The sequence below is a fragment of the Vulpes lagopus genome, chromosome 11 (genome assembly GCF_018345385.1).
Source record: "Vulpes lagopus strain Blue_001 chromosome 11, ASM1834538v1, whole genome shotgun sequence".
Classification (NCBI taxonomy): Eukaryota; Metazoa; Chordata; class Mammalia; order Carnivora; family Canidae; genus Vulpes; species Vulpes lagopus.
The window spans coordinates 6,622,451-6,648,130 of record NC_054834.1 but is presented as its reverse complement, the minus strand read 5'-3'; the positions used below and the strand labels follow the sequence as shown (position 1 = coordinate 6,648,130).

Below are 25,680 nucleotides of genomic sequence, written 5' to 3'. Positions count from 1 at the left end.
TTGTTTTATTGACACATGCAAGATGACAGCCTTCGTTTTTAGGGTATATGTGGTAGGAATAGAAGGACCAGGGCTAGCTGTTTGATGTCTTTGAATGCATGACCATCCCCACAAAAGGGGACAGGGACAGTGCCCTGAAAGTTGCACCACTTCAGGAGGACCAGAGTAAAGGGCCAAATGGCATCTGACTCATCAGTTGTCTTGAAAGTCTGAGAAAGGAGGTCACAGCCTTCTTCCAGCTTCAGTAGAGATTGGCTGTAGACCGCAAGTGGATTCTAGGCCTGAGTGAGGAGGAGGCTTATCATCTGAGAGGGGGTGTGGCTGCAGGTGGTGGGGCAGGTGACATTCTTTCTGTGGCCAGCATAGGGCGGAGCCAACCTCTACTAAGGAATGAACACACAACAGCAAAATAAAAAGGAACCTGTGAAGACCTACCACTACATGAAGGAAACAGAACCTTTATCTGAGAAAAAAATATATCTCATAGTATAATTTTCTTCAGAAAACAGAAAAATTTAAAAGGTACCTGCTTATCATACCCAAAATGGTTTAGGAACATATCACTTCTATTGAACAAGAAGGAGCAGCCAGGAACAGAAAAAAAGCTGAGAGGAAGCAGATGTAAGAAAAAAGACCTGCCATATGATCTGGCAATCCCACTTCTGAATCTATATCCAAAAGAGTTGAAATCAAAATCTCAAAGAGATATCTGCATTTCTATGTTCCTTGAAGCATTATTCACAATAACCAGAATATGGAAACAACCTAAATGTCCACTGATAGATGAATGGGTAAAGAAAATGTGGTATATAAAAAGGGAGGTGGGGAGTGGTTAAATAAGTGATGGGGATTAAGGAGTACATTTGTCATGATGAGCACTGGGTGATGGAGGGGAGTGTCAAATTACTATATTGTCAACCTGAAACTAATGTTATACTGCATGTTAATTGGAAATAAAATAAAACCTTTAAAAAAGTATGTTTGTAAACTTATGTGTAGAAGCATATGGTAATAGAGCTGCTCTTAATTTAATGAAACTACACAGTGCATAATGCATCTTTCACATAACATCTTCTTTCACTAAGACATTAGTGTTAAATAGGTGTCGATGAGGATGTGGAGAATAGGGAACCCTCTTGCACTGTTGGTGGAAATGCAAACTGGTGCAGCTACTCTGGAAAACAGAATGGAGTTTCCGCAGAAAGTTAAAAATAGAGCTACCCTACAATCCAGCTATTGCACTACTAAGTATTTACCCAAAGAAATACTAAGAAATACTAAGTCAAAGGGACACATGCACCATGATGTCTATAGCAGCAATATCTACAATCGCCAAATTATGGAAACAGCCCAAGTGAATGGATAAAGAAGAGGTGGTACATATATACAATGGAATAATTACCAGCCGTAAAATGGAATGAAATCTTGTCATTGGCAAAGATGTGGATGGAACTAGAGAGTATTATGCTCAGCGAAATAAGTCTGTCTGAGAAAGACAAATACCATATAATTTCACTCATATATGGAATTTTAGAAACAAACAATCATAGGGTGGAAAAAGAAGAGAGACAAACCAAGAAGCAGACTCTTAACTATAAAGAACAAACTGAGGGTGACCAGAGGTGGGTGGGCAGGGGGATGAAGGAAATAGGTGATGGGGATTAAGGAGTACACTTGGGATGAGCCCCAGGTGATGTATGGAAGTGTTGAATCAGTATATTGTACACCTGAAACTAATATTACAGCGTATCTTAACTGGAATTCAAAAACTTATAAAAAAGAAAACATGATATATTCATACAGTGGAACATTATTCAACCTCAAAAATGAAGGAAATTCTGACACGCTAAGGTATGAATGAACCTGGAGGACATTATGCTTGGTGAAATTAGCCAGTCCCAGAGGGAAGACAGTGTGTAATTCCCCTGACATGAAGTATGTGAAATAGCTTCAGAGTAACAGAGCAGAATGGTGGTTGCCAGGGGCTGGGGCAAGAGGAAATGGGGAGTTTAGGTTCAGTGGGTGTTTCGGTTGCACAAGATGAGTAAGCTCCAGAGACCTGCAGCATATGTTAACAATGCTGTTTTATACCAGGTGTTTAGTACTACAGCTAAAATTTTGTTAGGGAGTAAGTCTCATGTTACACGTTCTTACTACAATTTAAAAAAAAAGTGGGCTGAAAATAACGTTTTAAGATTGCAAGGAAAAACAAAATGTAATGGCATTGGAATAAAACAGAGCAGAACCGATGCTATTTAAAATCAAATCACTTCCCTAAAAACTACAGAACACTTCTGAAAGAAATTGAGGAAGACACAAAGAGATGGAAAAATATTCCATGCTCATGGGTTGGAAGAATTAATATTGTGAAAATGTCAGTGTTACCCAGGGCAATTTACACATTTAATGCAATCCTTATCAAAATACCATGGACTTTCTTCAGAGAGTTGGAACAAATCATCGTAAGATTTATGTGGAATCAGAAAAGACCCCGAATAGCCAGGGGAATATTAAAAAAGAAAAGCATAACTGGGGGCATCACGATACCAGATTTCAGGTTGTACTACAAAGCTGTGGTCATCAAAACAGTGTGGTACTGGCACAAAAACAGACACATAGATCAATGGAACAGAATAGAGAATCCAGAAGTGGACCCTGAACTTTATGGTCAACTAATATTCGACAAAGCAGGAAAGATCATCCACTGGAAAAAAAAAAGACAGTCTCTTCAATAAATGGTGCTGGGAAAATTGGACAGCCATGTGCAGAAGAGTGAAACTAGACCACTCTCTTACACCAGACACAAAGATAAACTCAAAATGGATCAAAGATCTAAATGTGAGACAAGAATCCATCCAAATCCTAGAGGAGAACACAGGCAACACCCTTTTTGAACTCGGCCACAGTAACTTCTTGCAAGATACATCCATGAAGGCAAGAGAAACAAAAGCAAAAATGACTTATTGGGACTTCGTCAAGATTAGAAGCTTCTGCACAGCAAAAGATACAGTTAACAAAACTAAAAGCCTACAGAATGGGAGAAGATATTTGCAAATGACGTATCAGATAAAGGGCTAGCATCCAAGATCTATAAAGAACTGATTAAACTCAACACCAAAGAAACAAACAATCCAATCATGAAATGGGCAGAAGACATGAACAGAAATCTCACAGAGGAAGACATAGACATGGCCAACAAGCACATGAGAAAATGCTCCACGTCACTGGCCATCAGGGAAATACAAATCAAAACCACAATGAGATCCCACCTCACACCAGTGAGAATGGGGAAAATTAACAAGGCAGGAAACCACAAATGTTGGAGAGGATGTGGAGAAAGGGGAACCCTCTTGCACTGTTGGTGGGAATGTGAACTGGTGCAGCCACTCTGGAAAACTGTGTGGAGGTTACTCAAAGAGATAAAAATAGATCTGCCCTATGACCCAGCAATTGTACTGCTGGGGATTTACCCCAAAGATACAGATGCAGTGAAACGCTGGCACACCTGCACCCCAATGTTTCTAGCAGCAATGTCCACAATAGCCAAACTGTGGAAGGAGCCTCGGTGTCCATTGAAAGATGATGGATAAAGAAGATGTGGTCTAGGTATACAGTGGAATATTACTCAGCCATTAGAAACGACAAATACCCACCATTTGCTTCGATGTGGAGGGACCTGGAGGATATTATGCTGAGTGAAATAAGTCAGTCAGAGAAGGACAAACATTATATGGTCCATTCATTTGGGGAATATAAAAAATAGTGAAAGGGAATAAAGGGGAAAGGAGAAAAAATGAGTGGGAAATATCAGGGAGGGAGACAGAACCTGAGAGACTCCTGACTCTGGGAAATGAACGAGGGGTGGTGGAAGGGGAGGTGGGCGGGGGGTGGGGGTGACTGGGTGACGGGCACTGATGGGGGCACTTGATGGGATGAGCACTGGGTGTTATTCTATATGTTGGCAAATTGAACTCCAATAAAAAGAAATTTTTTTAAAAAAGGAAAAAATTAAATCACTGAAATGGACCAGGTAAATAACTCCCAAAGTGAGGAAAGGATGCAAATGATAAGGAATAAGGTTAAAAAATAAAGAAAGGAAGGAAAGAAAAACCAAAAAGAACATATCTTACTTTCTCGGCCAGGCCTATCCAATTTAATACCAAAAACACCGACGGTCCCCGGCCTTTGTGATCCACCATATAAATTATATACTTGTTAGATTTGCTGTTTCATCTGTTTGTCCTAACAGAATCTTAAGCTCCTTGAGAGCAGGGATCTTTGCTCATTGATGAAACTCCAAGGGCTTAGAATATTTCTGGGATATAATTAGCACTCAATTAAAATCGCTCTTGGATGAATGACTTATAGATATTCCTAAGGAAGAAACCAGAGTAATAGGTATAACAGTAAAAATTAAATTCTAATTATAAAAACTAAATCAAATTACTAATTAAATATTGAAGATGAAATTTTGAGCTCTAAAATAAATTGTTCAGATAGGCAGGTTAATTGTGCTCACTGAGTTATAGTAAAGTTAATTAAAATTCTGTATCTCCACATATTCTGGAATGTCTTTAAATGGGAATTTAAAAAATCTTATCAATATATAGCCATGGTAATATGAAAGTTACCTTAAAAAGAATAAAAATCAGGCAAGCTTAAAATTTTCCATCCATAAAACTCAACTATAGAAATCTACAGAGCAAAGAATACAGGTTATTGATGAGAAAAAGTTGCAGCCGCAAAATTCTATATCCAAACAAATTGATGTCATCCAAATGTGAAGATACTAGAAAAACAACCTATGTGCAAGATTTCAGAGCTCACTGGACTCTTTTCCTGTCCAAAGAAAACACCAGAAGCCATTCTCCAAATGGTTCACAAATGAAGCAGAAGAGGAAATCAATAATGGGGAGATCATAGTGTAGGAAGACTATGGCGGTGAATATTTGAATCAAATACATGAATATAAATGTAAATAATTGTTAAAATCCTTGAAAATATTTTGGAAAGGAGTAAAATATGATAAAATGGAATAATTGTATAAGAACTATTTGAATCATATACCTAACCTACAATAAAATAGACAAAGAAGAGAAAAGAAGGCCAATGAACAGAGCAAGGAAAGTTGTGCTAAGTTCATGGTTGAGTATAAGAGGAGTCCAATTGGATAATTTGAAAAACAAGGGCTAAATATAGTTATTTGATCAACTTAAAAGGCAACTATTTGTATCACTAAAAGCAAGATTTTTGTTTTAAACATCTACAAAAATAAAATCAAGCAAAACACAATTTACATAGCAAAACACTCAAAAAATCCACCCAGGAAGCAAAGAAATTAGAAATAATAAAAACAAAATAACAAACGTACAGCCAAGCTAAATAGTCATAATGGTAGGTGGAAATATGATAAACCTACAAATGAAAAGAAAACACTTTCAGGTTTGGTAACACAAACAGATCCAACTTACTAAAAGACATACTCAAATAATTCAGAGAGTTTAAAAAATAAAAGAATAAATATTAATAGAATGTGAAAACTGTAACGAGAAAATCAATGGTGGTATATTAATATCATAGGAAGAAGAGTTCAAAATCAGAACCATTAAATGGAGTCAAAGTAAGATTTTATATAAATCAAAAGCACAACTAAAATAAAGATACAATAATCATATATCCTATGAGCCAAATCACATCATATTATATAAGAAAACTTAAAAAAAATACAAAAGGGATGAAATAAATGCATTGCAGAAAAATGAGTCTTATATCAGTTTGATAGGGAGACAAAAGTCAGGATTTGAATAATGTAATTTTGTATTAGTGGAATATATATTCTTTTGTTTAAAATAGACCTTACATAGACCTTAATTACATACAATTTCTATTTGTCAATTATACCTCAATAAGAGTGGAAAAAAATAGAGGTTACATGAATGGATAAACAAAATGTGGTATTAGGCATACAATGAAAGATTATGCATCGTTAAGAGGCAATGAAATTCTGACACATGTACAGCATGAATGGACCTTGAAACAAATCAGAAACAAAACAACAAATATTTGATCTCACATGAGGTATCTAAAAATAGTCAAACTCATAAACAGAAAGGGACTGGGGGAAGGAGGGAATGAGGAGTTGGTGTTGAATGTGTACAGAGTTTCAGTTTGGGAAGATGAAAAATTTCAGGAGATGAATAGTGATGGTTGTGTGATAATGAGAATGTACTTAATGCCACTAAGCTACACTTAAAAATGATTAAAATGGCAAAATTTGTTTACCACAATTTTTTAAGGAATAAAAACAGTTTACAACTTCTTTATGAGATCCTTAGAGCTTTTTCTTTTTAAATGATAACATTTTGTAACACAAAGAAAACAGAAAAGTGTAAAATATTTGTGTTGCATGCCATGGCCATAAGTTATAGAGCTGTATATATTTTTTTAAGATTTTAATTATTTATTTGAGAGAGAAAGAGTGAGCGAGAAAGAGAAAGAGAGAGCACAAGCCAGGGGAGAGGCAGAGGGAGAGAGAGAGGCAGACTGCCCACTGAGCAAAGATCCCACCCTATGCCCCTGTTTGATCCTAAAATCATGGGATCCTGAGGTGAGCCAAAGGCAGACATCTAACTGCCTGAGGCACCCAGGCATCCCTAGAGTTACATTTTAAACAACAGATTTAAAATCAGTCAGAAAAAGACATTGTATGATTTCACTCATATGTGGAATTTAAGAAATGAAGCAGATGAACATCAGGGAAGAAAAAGAGAGACAAACCATAAAACAGACTTGTAATGATAGAGAACAAACTGGGGGTTGATGGAGGGAGGTGGTGGGGGTGGACTAACTGGGTGATGGGGATTAAGGAGGGCACTTGTGATGAGCACGGGGTGTTGTATGTAAGTGATGAATCCTTGAATTCTACTCCTGAACTTAATATTGCACTGTATGTTAACTAACTGGAATTTAAATAAAAACATAAAATAACAATGAAAATAAACAACAAATGTAAACACAACGAATCAACCATCAACACAACCATCAAAAACAATTTGCCAAATGGAGATTCAAAATGATGTTTTTCATAGCTATTGGGTTTTTTTTTTAAGATTTTATTTACTTGAGAGAGAGTGAGAAAGAGAGAGAGCATGAGTGGGGTGGAAGGACAGGGGGAAAGAGAGAAGCAGACTCCCTGCTAAGCAGGGAGACAGACAGGGGGGCTCAATCCCAGGACACTGGGATTGTGACCTGAGTCCAAGGCAGACGCTTAACCAACTAAGCCACACAAGCGCCCCAACTATTGGGTTTTATTTTATTTTTTTTAAACTATTGGGTTTTAAATAAAACTAAGACCTAGAAACCATTGAGAAATTATTGAAAATGCATGTGACTGATAATAAAACATGTGATATAGAAAGACTGTGCTCAAAGGATTAGCACATTGGTTTTTATTATCAAATGAGAAAAATAAATATTAAAAATAAAAGCTTTCAAATTAATAACTTAGAGAAGGTTAAAAAGCAACAGTAACTAAAGCAAATCCTATTTCAGACTTTATTTGAAAATAAAAATCCAAAAGTGTGTGAATGGGAAAACAACATAAGAAATAAGTGTGACCCTTGTTTTAGAAGAGAAATAAATCAATCTAAAGAAAATAGTAAATAAAACCAAGAAATGAGTGATAAGAGATGCAGAGACATTTTAAAAAGAAAATGCATATATATATATATATATATACCTGTATTTGCATAATATATAAATAAATAAAAGAAGAAAATCTATACTTCTCCTTCTCCTCCACACTGGCTCATGCTCTTTTGCTTTCTCTCTCTCTCTCTCTCCCTCTCTCTCTCTCTCTCTCTCTCAAATAAATTTTTTTAAAAGATTAAAAAAAACAAACCTTGAAAATCTAAAATGGGCACCTGTGTGGCTCAGCATGGAGCCTGCTTCTCCCTCTGCCTGTGTCTCTGCCTCTCTCTGTGTGTCTCTCATGAATAAATAAAAGCTTAAGAAAACAGAATAAAAATATAAATAAAACTGTAGACAAAACTCACCTGACTTCCAAAAAGTTCGTATTAAAAAGTAAATTTGAGGGTTGTCTGGGTGGCTCAGTCAGTTAAGCCTCTGACTCTTGATTACGGTTTAGGTCATGATCTTAGGGTCATGAAATCAACTCTGGCATGTCCTCCAAGCTGGGTATGAAGCCTGCTTAAAAGTCTCTCTCTCTCCCTCTCCCCCTTCCATCCCTCCCCTTACTCATGCACACACCTCTCTCTCGAAAAAAAATGTGAAGTTTAATTAGACACTGTATTAAAAAGAAAGGATCCACTGCAATTAAATAGGTTTTCTCCCAAAGATGTAAGGCTCCTTCACTACTAGTAAATCTATCACCTGTAGTATAGTAACCAGTAATTTATAGGAGAAATTTTAGTTGAGCACTCTAAGAAATGCTCTAAAAATGCCATAAAAGTACATGATAAAAATAAAGTACACATTTATATTTCAAAAATAAAACATAGTTTTAGTAAACTGGGGATGTAAATATGTTTTCACGACATTATAAAGGCTCCTTTAACATAATGAATGAACCATATCCTCTTTTACAATGGAACCCATTGAAATCAAGATGATTGCAGCTGCCATTTCTTCTTTACTATTGTTCGAGAAGTTCTCACCAATATTACAATAAAGGAAATTTTTTTTAAAAAGGGCCCTTATAAAGGAGACAAAATTATCATTATTTTCAAATTAAAATCAAAGAAGATATACCTAAAGGTGTCCTTTATTTGATAGAAGCACTTAATACTATGAGCAGACACTAACTGAATAAATATCGTAATTATGCCTTTCCTGGGTACTAGGGATGACGTGTTACAAACATTACAGGAAAAGCAGCACTCAGAATAGCAACAGACTCTACTAAATATCTACAGACTCCCTTAACCAAAAATATGTCTTTCAAAGACAACTACAAAATTTTACTGAGAAGAAAGGTCTTGCATAGACATTTTATGTTCAGAAATGGGAAAGGATACATTGATTATTATAAAGAATGAATTCTCTCCAAATCATCTGTAGTCTTAAGGTGACTATAAGCAAAATCCTAACAGAATTTTGGAACTTAATAAAATTTAGATCAGTTCATCTGGAAAAACAAGCAGGCATAGGTACTTTTAAAAAAATCTTGAAAAGATAAATAATGAGAGGAAACTTGTCCTATAGGTATTAATAATTAGAACAGTGAAAATCCCACAGATCAGTGGAACAAATAAAATAGTCCTGAAACAGTGGTATTCATAGGAATCTATATGTACTAAAATAACAGGGAATGGATGTTATAGAAAATTAGACTCTTGGAGAAAAATATCTAATTACAACTTCAAATTCATACCAAAATAAGTTTCAGAAAATATTCAACAAAAATACAGCTAGAAAAATATAATTAAGCATTGAACCCACTTCTAGATAGAAATGGAGAGATTTGAATACTGAGGAATATATAAAATTCTGTGTAGTGAAACAAAAATCAAAAGCAATTAGAAGGCAGAGGAGTAACTAAATGCACGTATAAGTAATTAAGAAAACCTTAACGTTCCAACAACAACAAAAAGGGAACAAAGTCAACAATAAGCCAATAAAGAAACTGACCAATAAACCTGTGAGAAAATGTTTGGCTTCCCCTGTAAGCGATAGTTCAGCAGCATTTACCACTCAACATTTTTAGGAGATCTTTCAAATACTTAACATTTATAAAGTCCACGACAAGCATTCATGAACTTATGGGAAAAGGATAAATGCGTACATCACTCATGAAGGTAATTTCTTAATATGTTCAATAAAATTTTTCTAACTTTTAGCCTAGTGATTAACTCAACTTTCAGGAATTTATACTGAAGGATTGCCACATATGCACAAATGTAAGAGACTTATTTAACTTCAATTTATAAACTTGCAGACATATAGCTGAATAATAAAAAGGTACCTTCAAATGTTGAATTTAGTGATACTCATGTGTTTAAAAATCTCATGTTATTGGGCAACCCTGTCAGAACCCCTCTCATGTCTGAGAGCTTTCTCTGTATCTTTACTTAATAAACTTCTAACCCTTTAGTCACTAAATAAATAAATAAATAAGCAAATCAATAAAATAAGTTCTCATATTATATAAACATGTTGATAAATTTATAAACTTGTAGGCATATAGTTGAATAATAAAAAGGTACCTTCAAGGATTGAATCTCCTATGTCCTATGGGGCTATCTTTTGGTCTCCATAATGAAACCACTTCCTATATGGCTTTTTATGGACTTGTTAACAAGAATATCTAATACTTAAAATTATAAATTCATACCTCCCAAGAATAATTTTCAAGTCTGTATTTGACTTTGACTATTTCTGTCAGGTGGCATCTGAATGTGTCTAAAATGAGCGTTGATTGAGGTCTTTAAGAGGAAGTCGCCTTCAACACACATTACATTTTGTTCAAGACAGTATTTGAAAGATTGTTTAGTAATACAAAAGATTTATTTTTTTGAAAAGGTACTAATTTTCTTTTTTATGAGAAGTAATTTTAAAGAAAAACTTTTGTCATATATTGGAACGTGTACAGTAATCAGACATGCTGCAAAGATTTATGAACAAGAATGTTAGTTGAAGGATTACTTTTTTTAAAGATTTTATTTACTTATTCATGAGAGGCAGAGACACAGGCAGAGGAAGAAGCAAGCTCCATGCAGGGAGCCCAATGCGGGACTCGATCCCAGGACCCCGGGATCATGACCTGAGCCAAAGGCAGGCACTCAGCCACTGAACCTCCCAGGTGCTCTTGAAGCATTATTTTTAAAACAGTAAAAAAATAAAATGTCCAACGATAGAGGGTACTGAAATTATTATGCATCCATGAGGCTGAATGCCATGTTATTCTGTGTTACAAGAATGTCTAATAACTTACGGAAATGCTCAAAAAATAATGTGAGAAAAGTCTAACAAAATTATAGGTGCCAATGTGGGGAAAATATGTAGATATTTGTATATTTGCATAAGAAAAGAAAAAACTGGGGAGAAAAAGTCACCAAAATATTTGGGTGATTACTCTTAGAATGTGATATTTGGGATGATTTTGGTTTTCCTCTTAGGTTTTTATCCTTTTAATGTTTCTTTGCAGTGAGACTGTGCTAATTCTATAATCAAAATGAGAGTGCTTATTTTAAAAATAAAATGCTCTGCAAATTATTACTAGTGTTCTTTTAATATAGCAAAGGCTCTATTTCTCTGGTTTTCCATGGTAAATAAGAGCTTATGATCATGACTCTATAGCTCTACAGTGTGACGTGTTTATCAACGACTGATATTGTTTCATTCACCTACTGAGCAAACGGATGCACAGTGCCCCAGTCTTCCATCTAGTTTTGAGTAGATAAAAAGGAGGGGCAGGATAAACACGAAGACGAGCCCTGTAGCGTTCCTTTACATGACTGACCTCATTCTGGATCATTCTCATGCAGTGTGCTTTTTAACTGGTCTGTCTGCAGTCTTTTTTCGTGGACCACAACAGTCGAGCTACCACTTTCATTGACCCCCGAATCCCTCTTCAGAACGGTCGTCTTCCCAATCACCTGACTCACCGACAGCACCTCCAGAGGCTCCGGAGCTACAGCGCTGGAGAGGTAAGACCCGCCAGTCCCCCTGCCATGTTCACAGTCCCACAGTCCCCCCCCTGTGGTGGAGCCAGAATTATTTTAGTGGCTGGGATCTAGAATTGCCTGCTTCTCCAAGGGCCCTGCCTTATCCACACTGCTCTTTAGAAGAAGGAGGACTCAGGGACACCCAGTGAACTCCCTAGGCCCATCTTCAAATTGCCTTGACCTTCCCTTTTGTCCCAACAATCACCACTACTAAAAATCTGTCTAGCTCAAAGGAGATTGAAATTGCGGTGTCAGTAGATCCATACACTAGGGCTGGAGCTGGGCTTCCTTAGGCCTGCCAGTCATGTGTGAGTTCTTAAAAGATCAAACAGGGTATGACTGACATCAAACTGGCTCTTCATGGATCCTAGAGGAGACATCAATACCATATACATGGACTTTTAAAAACTGGGGGAAATCGCCTGGAGACATGAACACTTTCTTCCTATCCTACCACCTGCTCTTTCCTGGTTTATCTGTTTTCTCTGCCTGTGGTTTCCTTCTGCTGAATCATGAAAAGCTGCCATCCTTCTTAAACACCATGTGCATTGCCTTTCTGAACTACTATCTCTTTATCCTACACCCTTTTCTGGCCTCCTTTCTCAAACCCAAACTCAAAAATAGCTCTTTTCCTCTTCTAGTTGGTTCCCAGCAATATTATGAGCAAATTCCTTTTTATGTCCTGACTGACATTTCCCAGGTTTTGGTACCATCCTAGAAACCATCAGGATCTCGGAGATTGTGGCCACTGAGAACCATCTCTCCTAAAACAGCTTGTAGAGTTGGCTTTACAATGAGGTAGAAAATAAAAAAGTATTATAGGAAAAAAAAAGAAATATATATATGCATGTGTGTGTGTGTGTGTGTGTGTGTGCGCATACCTCGCCACCCCTCTAAAAGTTATTCCAGGAAGAACTAGGGTGAACCTCTCAGGAGAATTGGGGAGAATAACAATCCCTGGAGCCTCCAGATAGCAAACATAAATCTCAAGGGAAGAGCCTGCTGCTGTTGTATTGGTACCAGTTTACTACTTTTTTAGGGGAATCACTCATATGCTCTAACAGGCATAACTGTTTCCAACCAACGGTGCTCATGGTTTAACGCCAATGTGATAAAAATGAATTTTTTCTTTCATGAGTCATCTTAAGTATTGTTTTAGGATACTGCTGAAAACATGATAATTATTTCTTTCTGCATATATGTAAAATGTGTACATGACCATGCAGAGAAGAACATTATACATCCCTCAAGGGTTATGTGGGTGTCAGGACATGCAGAGAGTGGACACTCAGCAGCAGACACATTCACAGACTATAGAAAGAAGTGCCCCAACTTCCCATCCCAACATGCATTGTATCCCTCTCTGGTGGCATTTTTACAACACTTCGGAAAGCACAAGATTTATGAAATAATAGTGGATAAATGAAAAATTCTGCATCAACTTGAAATACGCCACTTAGTTTATTTTAAATGACCAAGCTCTTTAATATTATTAAGGCAATTTCAGCATTAATATAGATTCTATAAAAGAAGCTGAGTACTGCAGTCAGATTCACTGTCAATAAAAGAAAAAGAAAAAGATAGATTACTCAATGTAAGATGAACCCCCTAAAGATAGAGATCTCTTACATTTATAAGAAATTAACCTGAAAATACAAGTATTAAAACATTTCTGTTGAAACGGGATTAAGATCATGAGTACAACTTGCAGTACCTGTTCTGAAACATTTATTTAACATGATTGAGTAGCCCAAGCACAGTTACATTGAATATCAACATTGAGGGGCACCTGGGTGGCTCAGTGGTTGAGCATCTGCCTTCGCTTCAGGTCATAATCCCAGAGTCCTGGGACCGAGTCCCGCATTGGGCTCCCCATGGGGAGCCTGCTTCTCCCTCTGCCTGTGTCTCTGCCTCTCTCCCTGTGTCTCTCATGAATGAATAAATAATTTTTTTAAAAAAAGAATATCCACATTGATGACAAAGTACCACCTGCATCAGCCAAGAAAGACTATAACACATAACAATGAAAGGGCATAAATGCGCATCAGCCACCTGTATTTTTCCTAATTCATCCACTCTCCAACTGACTCAGTTGATCAGGTTTTCAAACCCCTTCCAATCCTCTGTCTGCCAGTAGCTTTGCACTGACCCAAGGAGAAACCAAGAAAAGCAAGAGAGAAGCTGAGACGCAGAGGATATCTGATCCAGAGACGGCATACCAGAGAAAACAAAGACCCAGCCTCTATGAAAATAAATATTTGATTCCTCCTGCTGTGAGAGCCCATAGCCCAGGGAATGAGAAGACAGGAGGATCTTGGCATAAAAACAGAAGGAGGGGATGGTGGGAAATGTTAATTGTGTTTGCTGTGATGTGAAGTTGCTCAACAAACATTGATTACGTGCATGGCCTGCTATGAGCACTGTGGAATGCAAAGAAGTATGAGATATGATCCTTGCCCAGGAGAATTTTATATTCTATGATTGAAGCCAGGCCAAAAAACACAAAGTAACGAGAACAATTAGAATATGACTGAGTGCCAAGAGAGATGTTAGGACAAGTGCCACAGAAGTTCAAAAGAGGCCAAGGAAAGACACCTTTAAAGTAAGGTACCTGACCTAACCCTAGAAAATCGGTAGAATTTAACCAAGTACCAAGGAAGAGGAAAGGCAACCCCACAGAGAGCACCATGGGAGCAGAGGTGCAGCAGTAGGATTGAGACAATGGATAGTTCAGCGTGACCAAACTACTGTTTCCACTTGGGTTTTGTCTTGGTTTTTGTAAAGCTTTGAATGTCACATGGTTGGCACTTTCTCATGAGCCCATGGAATGAATTTGAGAGAAATAACATGATGATTTTTTTGTAAAATACGGGCTTTAGAGGAGAAGATTATTGGCATTTTGAGGACACTCCTGTAATATGTAGAATTGTCCTGGGTCATTGCAGGACCTTTTTTTCCTGCTCACGTCCATTAAATGTCAGGAGTGCCCTCACCTAACCAGTCGCTATGACAACCAAAACAAAAAACCAAACAAAATACCTCTAAGCATTTCCAAATACCCCCATGTGGTAAAATACCACTTCAGTTAAGAATTGTATTTTGTTAGTCAGGCAAACTTAAATATCAAAAATTCAGGTCACACAGGGAGTTCAAGACCGCAGCTCAGATCTAACTCCCAGTCCAATGTAAACTAGTATTTTAAGAAGGAGACCATGATGGCCAAGAAGAGGAAGGCAAAGAGTGATCTCCAAGAGAAAGGCCCATTCGGGACCACTGAAGGTTGGCAAAGAGACACAAGGCAAAGAACATCTTGTAGGAAGAAGCCTGAGGAGGAAGGGGCAGTCGGTTAGCAGATGGTCCCAGCTCCAGCTTCTCCACAGCGGAGCTATGTGTGGGCCACTACCCCTTCCTTTCCTCTCTTGGACCTCAGTTCTCTCATCTGAAAGTGGAGACAAGGCAACTAGGTGGTTGGCTCTGTGATTCTCAGTCTGTGATGCTTGAGGCACTAGGAAGATGAACAGGAAAGCCAGTTGGGGAAGATGGCAGGTTTGCCATTAGATAAGTTGATAATGAGTATGAACACAGTAGGATATCCCATCTGAAATGACAGTTAAGCAGATGGAAATATGAGACTCAAGAATAATCAGTGAATTATTTCCATACTCCATGGTTTTCCTGTATCACATATCAGAGCGACTGGAAGACTTGCAAGAGATGTTTCTTATGCTGCAACCTTAGGAATCAGTATTTTCTGTTCACCTTCATGAGCCATTCTCTTGAGAGCTGCTCAGCAGCGAATATTTTTATCAACTGCATTTAAAGACAGAATTAAAATCAGGAAATCAGTCTATATTCAGGCTCTTAAGTGGTGAGAATTTCCCTCAAAACCCCTGTGATAGATTATTAACAAAGACACTGTCAAACGTCTTTTAGATTGGCCTTTACGTCAAGTGAAAATTTTTCAGCTGGTTTGCTGAAAGCAGTCTTCTGCATAAAAAGATCATTATTTGATACTTTAGACTTCATTTGAGTACAGTGTCACATCTGACGGCAATATACAGAAAAAGCATCCACAGAACAGGCCTATCTCGTCCCATAACATCCAAATGGAAATGGACACAGACAAATGGAAAGAGCATATAAGGCTATAAATATCAGATCCCATCTCTCTATCAGTAGGGAAATCATTGAAGATCGCATTTGTCTTGTTTATACTGCAATTAGCAATATAAATTAACATTAATAAAGAAGGATAATAGAGCACATTATTTTTATTTCTTTTACCACCTTATATCTTGGTCAGGTTAGAAAATCATTAATCATAGAACAGTTCTGGAAGGAACACACAAAAAAGCATAATAGTAGTTGCCTAAGAAAAGGACAGGAATCTGGCAGAAACTGACTTTTCACTTTAAAAGCAGAAGTCACTCTTGGTCATTCTTTATAGTGAGCTTTTTTTGATGACAAAAGTTATTTCAAGGCAGCCCAGGTAGCTCAGTGGTTTAGCGCTACCCTCAGCCCAGGGCATGATCCTGGAGACCCGGGATGGAGTCCCCCATCGGGCTCCCTGTATGGAGCCTGCTTCTCCCTCTGCCTTTGTCTCTGCCTCTGTGTGTGTGTGTGTCTCTCATGAATAAATAAATACAGTCTTTAAAAAAAAAAAAGTTATTTCATCGGCTCTGATGACACAGAGAAGTCATCATCCAGGGAGCTTGTGCTTAGAGAAGGTATCTTCTGCACTGCTTCTAAAAATTGAAATTTTCCTCTTGATTCCACGTAACCTATACTTGACCTACAGGTTTGGCTGGAAGTTTATAAAATTCTGACTCCTATGAAAATAAACTTTTGAATTATCAACAGTAGGTAAAGAGTGTAGAAAACACAGACACGGATGGGAAAGAAGTGAAAAGGCGGGTATAATTCCCCATCTAGGGGCACTTCGTGGCCTACATAGAAATAAAAGAGTTAGTCCCTATTGTCTATGGTTCTGTATCCTACTTTACCAGGCTAGTACCCTGTAGGCTGTTCCTATGCCATTGCAATTCTTCTATATTTTATCATACAGGTCTACCATAATTTAACTCAAGCCTTTCTTTGTACATTATGTTTATTATTCACTTTTCACTATTATAAATATTTTGAACTCAAGCATAGATCTCTCTTTTGTTTCATGAGATAATTCTGGAAACTTTCTTAATGATCTATTTTTAGAATGCAAAACGAATCTAGAGACAAATGCAAATTCATCACTTAGGCCTTTCCTCTGAACTCACTATTTTTTTTTTATCATCAGGCCTCCAGTGAGCATTAGCTGATTACTAATCCAAATTCAGCCAATAACCTGCAATTTTCAATCATGGCTTAAAAAAAAAAAAAAAAAACCACCAGTTTACATTTCTAAATTGCAACACAAAAGAGAAGCTTGTTTACCAGTCACTGAAAACTATTTTCTGAGCATATCTACTTTTTTTTTTTTACTAGAGAGCTAAATGTTTGAAGTTTCACATTTGCAATTATGATTAAAGCTATCTCAACATCAAAAGGGAAAGAAATCTTAAAAGTAGTCCCTACTGCAAACTAGGTTTTAGCCAGTCATAGAATAGTCATAGCATGTCTGGGGAGAGGCAGGCCATGTCTGGGAGAGGGAGGTCCCCTCTTTTTCTCTCCCTCTCACACACACACCCGGGAGAAACTCAGTAACACAAAAAGTGTCAAATGCCAGGGAATTCAGCGAGTCATATAATTTTGGTTTTAAATGGAAAATCTATTTTAAGTCGTTCTCAGGTTAGGAAAGCAAATGTTAGCATCATGTTTACAGTGAGATCGGAATCAGTGACTCAGCTGTTATCAAACATTCCCCAGGATGGATCATTTAATACTACTTTAGGGGTACAAGGATCCTAGCACATAGTAAACTCTAACCCAACCTCAGAATCTTTTCCAGCCCTGGTTGAAATTGTCTCCATCCCTGTAAATTCTTGGCTCCTAGTTGAATGAGGGTGTGTTCTATTTAACCCTCCCATCCATCTGCATCTGTAGGTTCTCCACTACCTCCTTTACCCTTGGCAGGTGTCTCTTTGGTTCAGGTACCCCACTTGCCCCACCTTCCCCCTGGGTTGTCTTCTCCATCTCATTCATACTTGGCCTGAAGCACATTCATCAGGAGTAGTCTGCCTTCAGGGTAGCTGGCCTTCATCTGGTTTCAGAAGTTTTACAATCTGGCTTAGTTTTGCCAGTGAGCAGATGACCTCAGAAGTAGGCACCATTTTTCCCTAAAACATATCTGTAACACATGAATTCCCTGTGGCATCCCGGAATAGAAGTGAGCCTCTTCCTGTTTCAGAGTGCTATTTATTTCAAGGCAACCCACGAGCAATTAGACACTTTAGCTCAGGGTGTGACAGCAGGCATCACCTGAGTTTGGTACACAGCCATGCCTTCCTGAGGTCTGTTATCAGATCTGTTTCCTCAGTTTCTCTCTGTAATACATCATTTAGATAATCTTCAGCTGAGTGGTCTTTCAGATTCCTGTATTCACAGCATCAAAAATATTTCACACACACTTTATTTTTTTTTCACACACACTTTAAAGCAGACTGACATAATTCCTTCCAAGGAAAAGTGACCTATCATTTCAGTCCCAGATAGCCTTTACATATTAATTCAAGGAAAAAGAAATGTAGAGACTCAGTGCTGCCTATTTTAATAATTAGCATGGCTTTCTTTCATCACTTTGCTTTGCAACCATGTAATTGGGACTGGAAAGTGCTGTTGCAGAAGTACCAGCTTCTAAATCTTGGTGGCTGGCTATCCTAGCAGGACAGAGCTGAGAGCTAATGACATCAAATGAGAAGCTTACTACAGTAGCACAGAATCTAGTTCCTTGTCCCTCCAGTAGGCAGCAGGACTGGGAGAGAAAGGATGGATCTGCATCTCTACTACTTCCAGAAGAGCAATTCAAAGACTGCCGTACACAGACAGTGAACTGATAGCACATCTCTGCCAAGAAAGGATGTTATCCCTGTCTGTGTGGAGTGTGGAAGTAGGACCCAAAGGAAAACCAGCAATTACCATGTCTTTAATTAGTAAGCCCTTAGTAATCTGTCCTATTTGTCATCTGCAATGTGACACATGGCCTAGTCTTAAATGGCCCCTTTGAGATTGACCTGACGTTTCTGGACTTTGTACCATAAGATCTCACCACCTCTCCTGAATTCTGTGGGAGCAAATTGTATACCGATTTCAGAGGAAGAATCTTCTTTCCTTCTTTGTCTAGATGTTAGAGCTTCTTATGAGTATATTACAAAATAATCTTTAATATAATTCTTAAATTTTTTTAAAGCCTATTTTGGCATATTTTACCAAATATCATAGAATGACTCATACTCTACAGCAAACCCACGAGTGGATTCCATGTATTTGATGTATTTGATGAGTGGATTCCAATGTGGAAAATGTATAGAGCCTCTGTTTAAGTAGCTTACCCTGCAAGGGCCCTTTAAGGAACAAATGTACAGAGAATCATGGTAGAAAGTTCATTGTCATGCTCTAGAACTTAGAGGGTCTGTTAAAACTTAAAACTGATCTAAACTTATCATCATAAATATCAGTTTTAAGCTAAGTAAGTTCTGCATTTCATGTAGTTTTGTCAAAATGCCCATCCAAAACCAGGGTATTGGTTGCAGGCTAATAGCAGAAAAGGAGTCAACAAGTGCTTTGCAGTCAAGCATTAGTTGGTATCCTAGTTCTGTCTTAGAGTTAAAAATTTTGTAAATAATTTATCTGATCCTCAGATTCCCTGTTTGTAGTCTGGGCTTAATAATGCTTTTCTTTCAGAATTTTGAGAGAATAAGAAGATACTATGTGAAGAGTAGCCAGTACAGTGAATGAAATAATAGGCACTAAGCAAAGAATGGCCACGTGAGGGTGATACGTGCTGTTAAAAAGAGCAAGTCCATTCCACATTCAGTTCTGAAGTTGAGTGCCAACCTTTCGAAATGAAAGCCATAAACTTATCTTTACTGATAATGTTCGTGTAGAATTTATGTCTCTTGAATGTATTTATGAACAGAAATGTTTTTAGTGTATTCAGTATATTAATTTGGTTAACATTTATGACATCTAACACAATCACTTTCTTAAAAACCATCAACCACCCTACTTAGTCTTTCTTTTTTTTTTTTTTAACTTGCTTATTTCCACTCACTTTGAGCATTGTAACTTCATTGCTTTTTTAACTTAGGTGATATCATGATCTTTACCCCTCATCTTGAAAAATTAGTATTAAAAGTCCATCTGAATTTGATAAGATTTCCAATGCTAACAATTTTATTTTGAAATTAGGCTTCAGAAGTCTCTAGAAACAGAGGAGCCTCTTTACTGGCCAGGCCAGGACACAGCCTTGTAGCTGCTATTCGGAGCCAGCATCAACATGAGTCATTGCCACTAGGTATGTATCAAGCTTTGGGGACCCTGGATACCCAATACTTAGGCTATCTTCTTCTTGTCATGAATCTTCTAATATTCAGAATTCTGTGTTTTCTTTTTCTCCCCTATAATCTACCCCTACCCTTTGCTTCCATCCCCCTTCTAGCCCAATTTCCTTTCCCTTCATTCCTTAATTTGTCCTTCCATCTTTCCTGTCTCTGCTCTCTTCCAGGCCTTCACCCTCTTCTTCTTTATTGTATTCAGTGATTTGTTAGCCAAGTCCAGGAGAGCATAGTTTAAATGAGGTGATGGATCTTGTTGCTATTAGATACAGTTTTTAATTTAGACCTCTCTCCCCAGGTGTGTGTGGGGATAAGTCAGCATAGTCTTCATTCCTAACCTCAGTTACCTCCTGAGGTACATGCCACTTGTATCAAGGGAAATGAGGTGAGAAAGCCCAAATGGATTTGGTTATTTCCATTATCATTCCTGGGAAATCCACGTTCACCACAGGTTATAAGGGTCAAGTGCTCAGAAAGGGATTTCTTTGAACTCATAAAGAATCTTTTGCTGTAATAACTATTGAAAATGGCCAAGGGAAGTCAGAAGGAAAAGAATAGAACTCCTCTCATGGAAGAGCAATTTTATTCTCCTTCACCTCTTCACACAGGGATGAGTTAAGTTCCCGGAATATTAAGGATAATTAACTTAGATCTGGTTTACTTTGGGTTTGATCTTTTAAAAATGATAATGCTATTATGTCACAGAAAAAAGCCCTCAAGAGCTTACATTTTTTTGATGAGTATGCTATCTGCCCTTCAAAGTCCTTTGCTAACCCTGGTATCAAGCAGCCATTTTCCAACCATTAGAGAAATTATCTCTGGGCTGAAGACTCAACCACACGTGCACTTTTGTCTGTTTCAGCATATAATGACAAGATTGTGGCATTTCTTCGCCAGCCAAACATTTTTGAAATGCTGCAAGAGCGTCAGCCAAGCCTGGCGAGAAACCACGCACTCAGGTAGGGACTTGTCGCTCACCCTCTAGCTCTGGGTCTCTCCAGCCCGTCTCCCCAGGGGGACAACACCTCTGTGGAGGGAGAGTAGAAGCTTATGATTTTGTTTTGTTCTCTTGAATACTCAGAAGGAAGGATCCAGGGGATTCTAATGTTCTCTGAAGAGCCACTAACAGAGATAGCCATATTGCCGGGTTCCATATTAACCATGGATTAATGCTAAAATGATTTCCACTGGTTCAGAAAGAAACCCAGAAAAAGTAAAATATCTTTCATCAAAAAATTACTTATGTAAAGCATCATATGATTTTTTTATTCAAGTATAATTAACATATTAATTAATGTTATATTAGTTTCAGTTAGACAATATGGTGATTCAACAATTCTAGACATTACTTAGTGCTCATTATGATCAGTGTACTCTTAATCCCCTTCACCTCTTTCACCCATTCCATCACCTACCTCCTCTCTTGTAACCATCAATTTATTCTCTGTAGTTGAGCCTGGTTTTTTTGTTTGTCTCTTTTTTCCTTGCTTGTTTGTTTTGTTTCTTAATTTACTGTCAATTACTGTTTTGTTACTTAATTTACATATAAGTGAGATCATATGGGATTTGCTATTCTCTGACTGACCTACTTATTTAGCATCATGTCCTAAAGGATCCATCCATGTTGTTGCAAATGGCAAGATTTCATTCTTTTTTTTAGTTCAGTAATATTCCATTGCGTATATATGCCACATATTCTTTATTCATTGATTGATGGATTAATACTTGGATTGCTTTCATATCTTGCCTGTTGTGTACATGTGACAATAAACATAAGGATGCATATATTTTTTGAATCAGTGTTTTCATTTTCTTTGGGTGAATACCCATAGTGGAATTATCAGATCATGTAGTGATTCTATTTTTAATTTTTGAGGAACCTCCATACCGGTTTTTCCAGAGTAGCTCCAAAAGCTTGCATTCCCATCAGCACTGCATGTGGGTTCCTTTTTCTCCACATCCTCGCCAACATTTGTTTCTTGCATTTTTGATTTTAGCCATTTTGACAGGTGTGAAACCTCATTGTAGTTTTCATTTGCATTAACCTGATGATGAGTGATGTTGAGCATCTTTTCATGTGTCTGTTGGCCATCTGTATCTCTTCTCTGGAAAAAAATATCTATTCATGTCCACTGCCCATTTTTAATTGGATTATTTAGGGGGTTTTGGTATTGAGTTGTGTAAGTTCTTTATATATTTTGGATATTAGCCCCTTATTGGATACATCATTTGCATATATCTTCTCCCATTCATTAGGTTATTTTTTGTTTTATTGATGGTTTCCTTCACTGTGCAAAAGCTTTTTATTTTGGTGTAGTCTCAGTAATTTATTTTTGCTTTTGTTTCCCTTGCCTATGGAGACATATCTAGAAAGATGTTTCTACAGCCACTGTCAAACCAATTACTGCGTATGTTCTCATTGAGGAATTTTATGGTGTTAGGTCTCACATTTAGTTCTTTAATCCATCTTAAATATTTTTATTTTTAAAATATCATTTAGTGGTAAACCAATTATTAGATGAACATATTAAAAAATAAACCAACCAGCAAACCAAAAGTATTAAAAGTACCATGTGTTCTAACTACTTGAATCTTACTATCCATTAGTGTCATTGTTACATGAGTGTCCTTGAAAATGAATCACTTCATTTGGAAAGGACAGCCACCCAAAGTGATAACAAGAGAACATCTCTTAAATCTCACGTTCCAAGATCTTCAGGTATCTCTCTGCTTCAGTTAACTGCACAGTGTTTGGGAATCTGGCCATACATGATGGTTAGATGTGTCTCGTTGGAGTTTGAATTCTTGATCAAGCTCTTCGAGACCATTATTCAGAGCATGTTATTCAGTCCAAAACTACTCTTAATCTCCTCAGATACAGATTACCATGTGGGCACTGTGTAGATGCTTTTATGGGTATGTGTATGAAGGATCAGGAAAGGTCTGGGAATGCAGTCACTGACCGCCTCGGATTCCTCACCTCCTATTTGGTGGTCTTTCGAATCTAGCTGGCAACTGTAATACTCTGACTTCTCAGTGAATCACCAACACCTGAAAATAGGCTCTTTGCAATTCAAATTCATATTACTCCTCCCAGAGTGGATTATTCACTGATCACACACACACACACACACACACACACACACACAGCCTCACTGACACCTCTTTTCACTGCTTTTTACTCTGTGTGAATTAGAACCACCCGTCCTCCCCACTGCCAGGTCTCCACTCCTCCTTCTTTCTCTATCTCCACACCAAAACATAAGCCTCCTCACTTTCTATCTTCCAGCCTTTCTTTTTCCTTCCCTGTCATGGCCGGCATTTGGGTGCTCATCATTTCTCTCCTGGATTTTGTAGGGGTCTCCTAGAACATGTCCCCTTGATCTATCACTGTAACAGATATCACCTACCTGTTATAGCCAGAATTACCTTCTTATAGCACAGATTAAATCATGTCACTTCTGGCCTTCAAAAAAAGCTTTCCATTGTATGTGAAATAAAGTCAGGATTTCTCAACACATTTTCCATGGCCCTAACCTAACTCTATCTCAAGCTAGTTTTCCCTTCTAGTGTCTTCCACTTCCACCAAGCAGGCTGTGTCCTCTCCTACTTCTGCCCGCTTGGGAATGGCTCTTCTCTTAAGGACCTCTCAACTCATTTTAAAGGCTCAAACCAAATACAAAGATTCACCAACCTCGGCAAACTTTAATATTTCTTTTGCCTTGTTTTGATAGCATTCCTTTTTTGTCCTTCTCATATATTTTTCCATTATCTCTTGAATGCTGTCTGTACTGGTGTAAACTCCTTAGTGCGGGATCTTCCAGTCTTTGCCTTTGTATCACTCTTCCCCTCAGAACCTACTCCTCTACTTTGAAAATAAGCAACGCTAATTATGTTTAGAGTGTTTGAAAGATCTTTAGATGAAGAGATGAGCTTTATAGCATAAGTGATCAGCCCTTCCACTTACGCTCATCTCTGCCCATTTTATTACTGTACCACAGAAGGCAATGCCATACTCAGTCATGTGGCTCATTTATTTGTGAGCTACTCCCTGACTCACAGTATAGCATAATTTAAGGGAATTTCCAAGGGATTTTCAGAGAAGTTGTATGATATGAAAAGTTTCTGAGAGATTGCTACTCTTGAACTTTTTTTCGGTTACTGATTCTACCAATAACTCATGAGTTCGGGACTAATTTTTTGAGGAATTTGAATTCACCAAAGGCACTGGAGTCTCATTTAAGTCATTTTAAAAGTGAAAATGTAATCCCCTGGGTAAAAGAGTGAAGAGTGAAGAGTGCTATTACATAGTATCACATTATAACAAAATCCAAGAAGCCTTAAAGGCTTTGTTGCAGTGCAGAATTGTACAATTATGATTTTTCCAGACATGGGGAATTTGGAATTAAGACAACTTGGAATTGGAAAAATCTCAGCAATTATTTAGTATATAAACTAATAACTTCTTTAAGATTAGGGACTCCTTTAAGGACTTGAATGAGAACCCAAATATCTCACCAAAAACAGAAGGCCCAAAGTGGCTAAAAAACATGGAATTAAAAAGAGAGAACAACAAGAGGAAAAATTTGCTTATAGGCCATACAAGAGTCAGGCTTCCAGGAACCAGGAAGCTAGGAACTACTCACTGTGACTGGGCTGGTGATTGCCCCTGGATCTGATGTGGGGGTGAGTCAGTTCCATTTTAAAGGTCCAAAGATTGAATAGAAAACCTCCTTTCCCCCATAACACTGCCCAGAGGACAAACTTACTGCTTCCTCTGTGGTCTTCAAGTGGGGAATGTGACCCTTGTTCAGCCATTGCTTTTCTCGTGGAGTCATGGATACATGTCTTGAGTCCACAAAGCCAGTGTGAAGGGTGAGTCCTCGGAAAACTGTGTTCAGCAGATAACACAGTGAATCAGAAGGAAGCCACCTAAGGAGAGGGAAGATGGAGCCAGAAAACCTAGAGTTAATGACATCTGTTAACTTTAAGGGTTATGGTAGCAGTGGCCATTCATTCATTCTTCCTCTAAGCTTTTATTGTGCCAGTATTCTGAATCAAGAAGGGCTGTATATGCAGTAGCAAAGCAAACAGACACTGGTCCCACTTTGTATCGTATTTGCTATCTATTGAGGAAGGCAGATGGTAGACAAGTTTGACTTTGATTTTTCTCAAGCCAAATATATAGCTATAGAATGTGTTAGAGGCCAAAAGAACAGGATCATAATTTAGTAATAAAAGATAGTGACAAAAGAATTTCAAGGATTTCATGTGGATATTAAGTTTTGAGGCCTTTGAGGCCACAAAGAGAGATGTCCAGATGTCAAGGAGGCAGGTAGCTCCACTGAACTGAGCCCTAAGGAGAGTTTTGCACTGGAGTTTTCCTGATGGACAAAGGATATATGTAGGAGAGGCAGATGGCATTCTCACCATCAGAGATCTTTCCCGGTTCCAGTGCCTTTGGAATGGGTCCCAGGGCCTTTGGAGGCCCCCAGACCACTGGGTCT

General features: G+C 37.8%; 1 protein-coding gene across 1 annotated transcript in view; it reads left to right on the top strand.

Moving 5' to 3' along the window:
• HECW1 (HECT, C2 and WW domain containing E3 ubiquitin protein ligase 1) overlaps positions 1-25,680 on the top strand; it is a 440,869-nt gene that overhangs the window by 355,467 nt on the left and 59,722 nt on the right. The window contains exons 16-18 of the mRNA XM_041773230.1: positions 11,532-11,666; positions 20,028-20,133; positions 21,036-21,132. Coding sequence (XP_041629164.1) covers positions 11,532-11,666; positions 20,028-20,133; positions 21,036-21,132 — 338 coding nt within the window. The remainder of the gene's footprint in view (positions 1-11,531; positions 11,667-20,027; positions 20,134-21,035; positions 21,133-25,680) is intronic.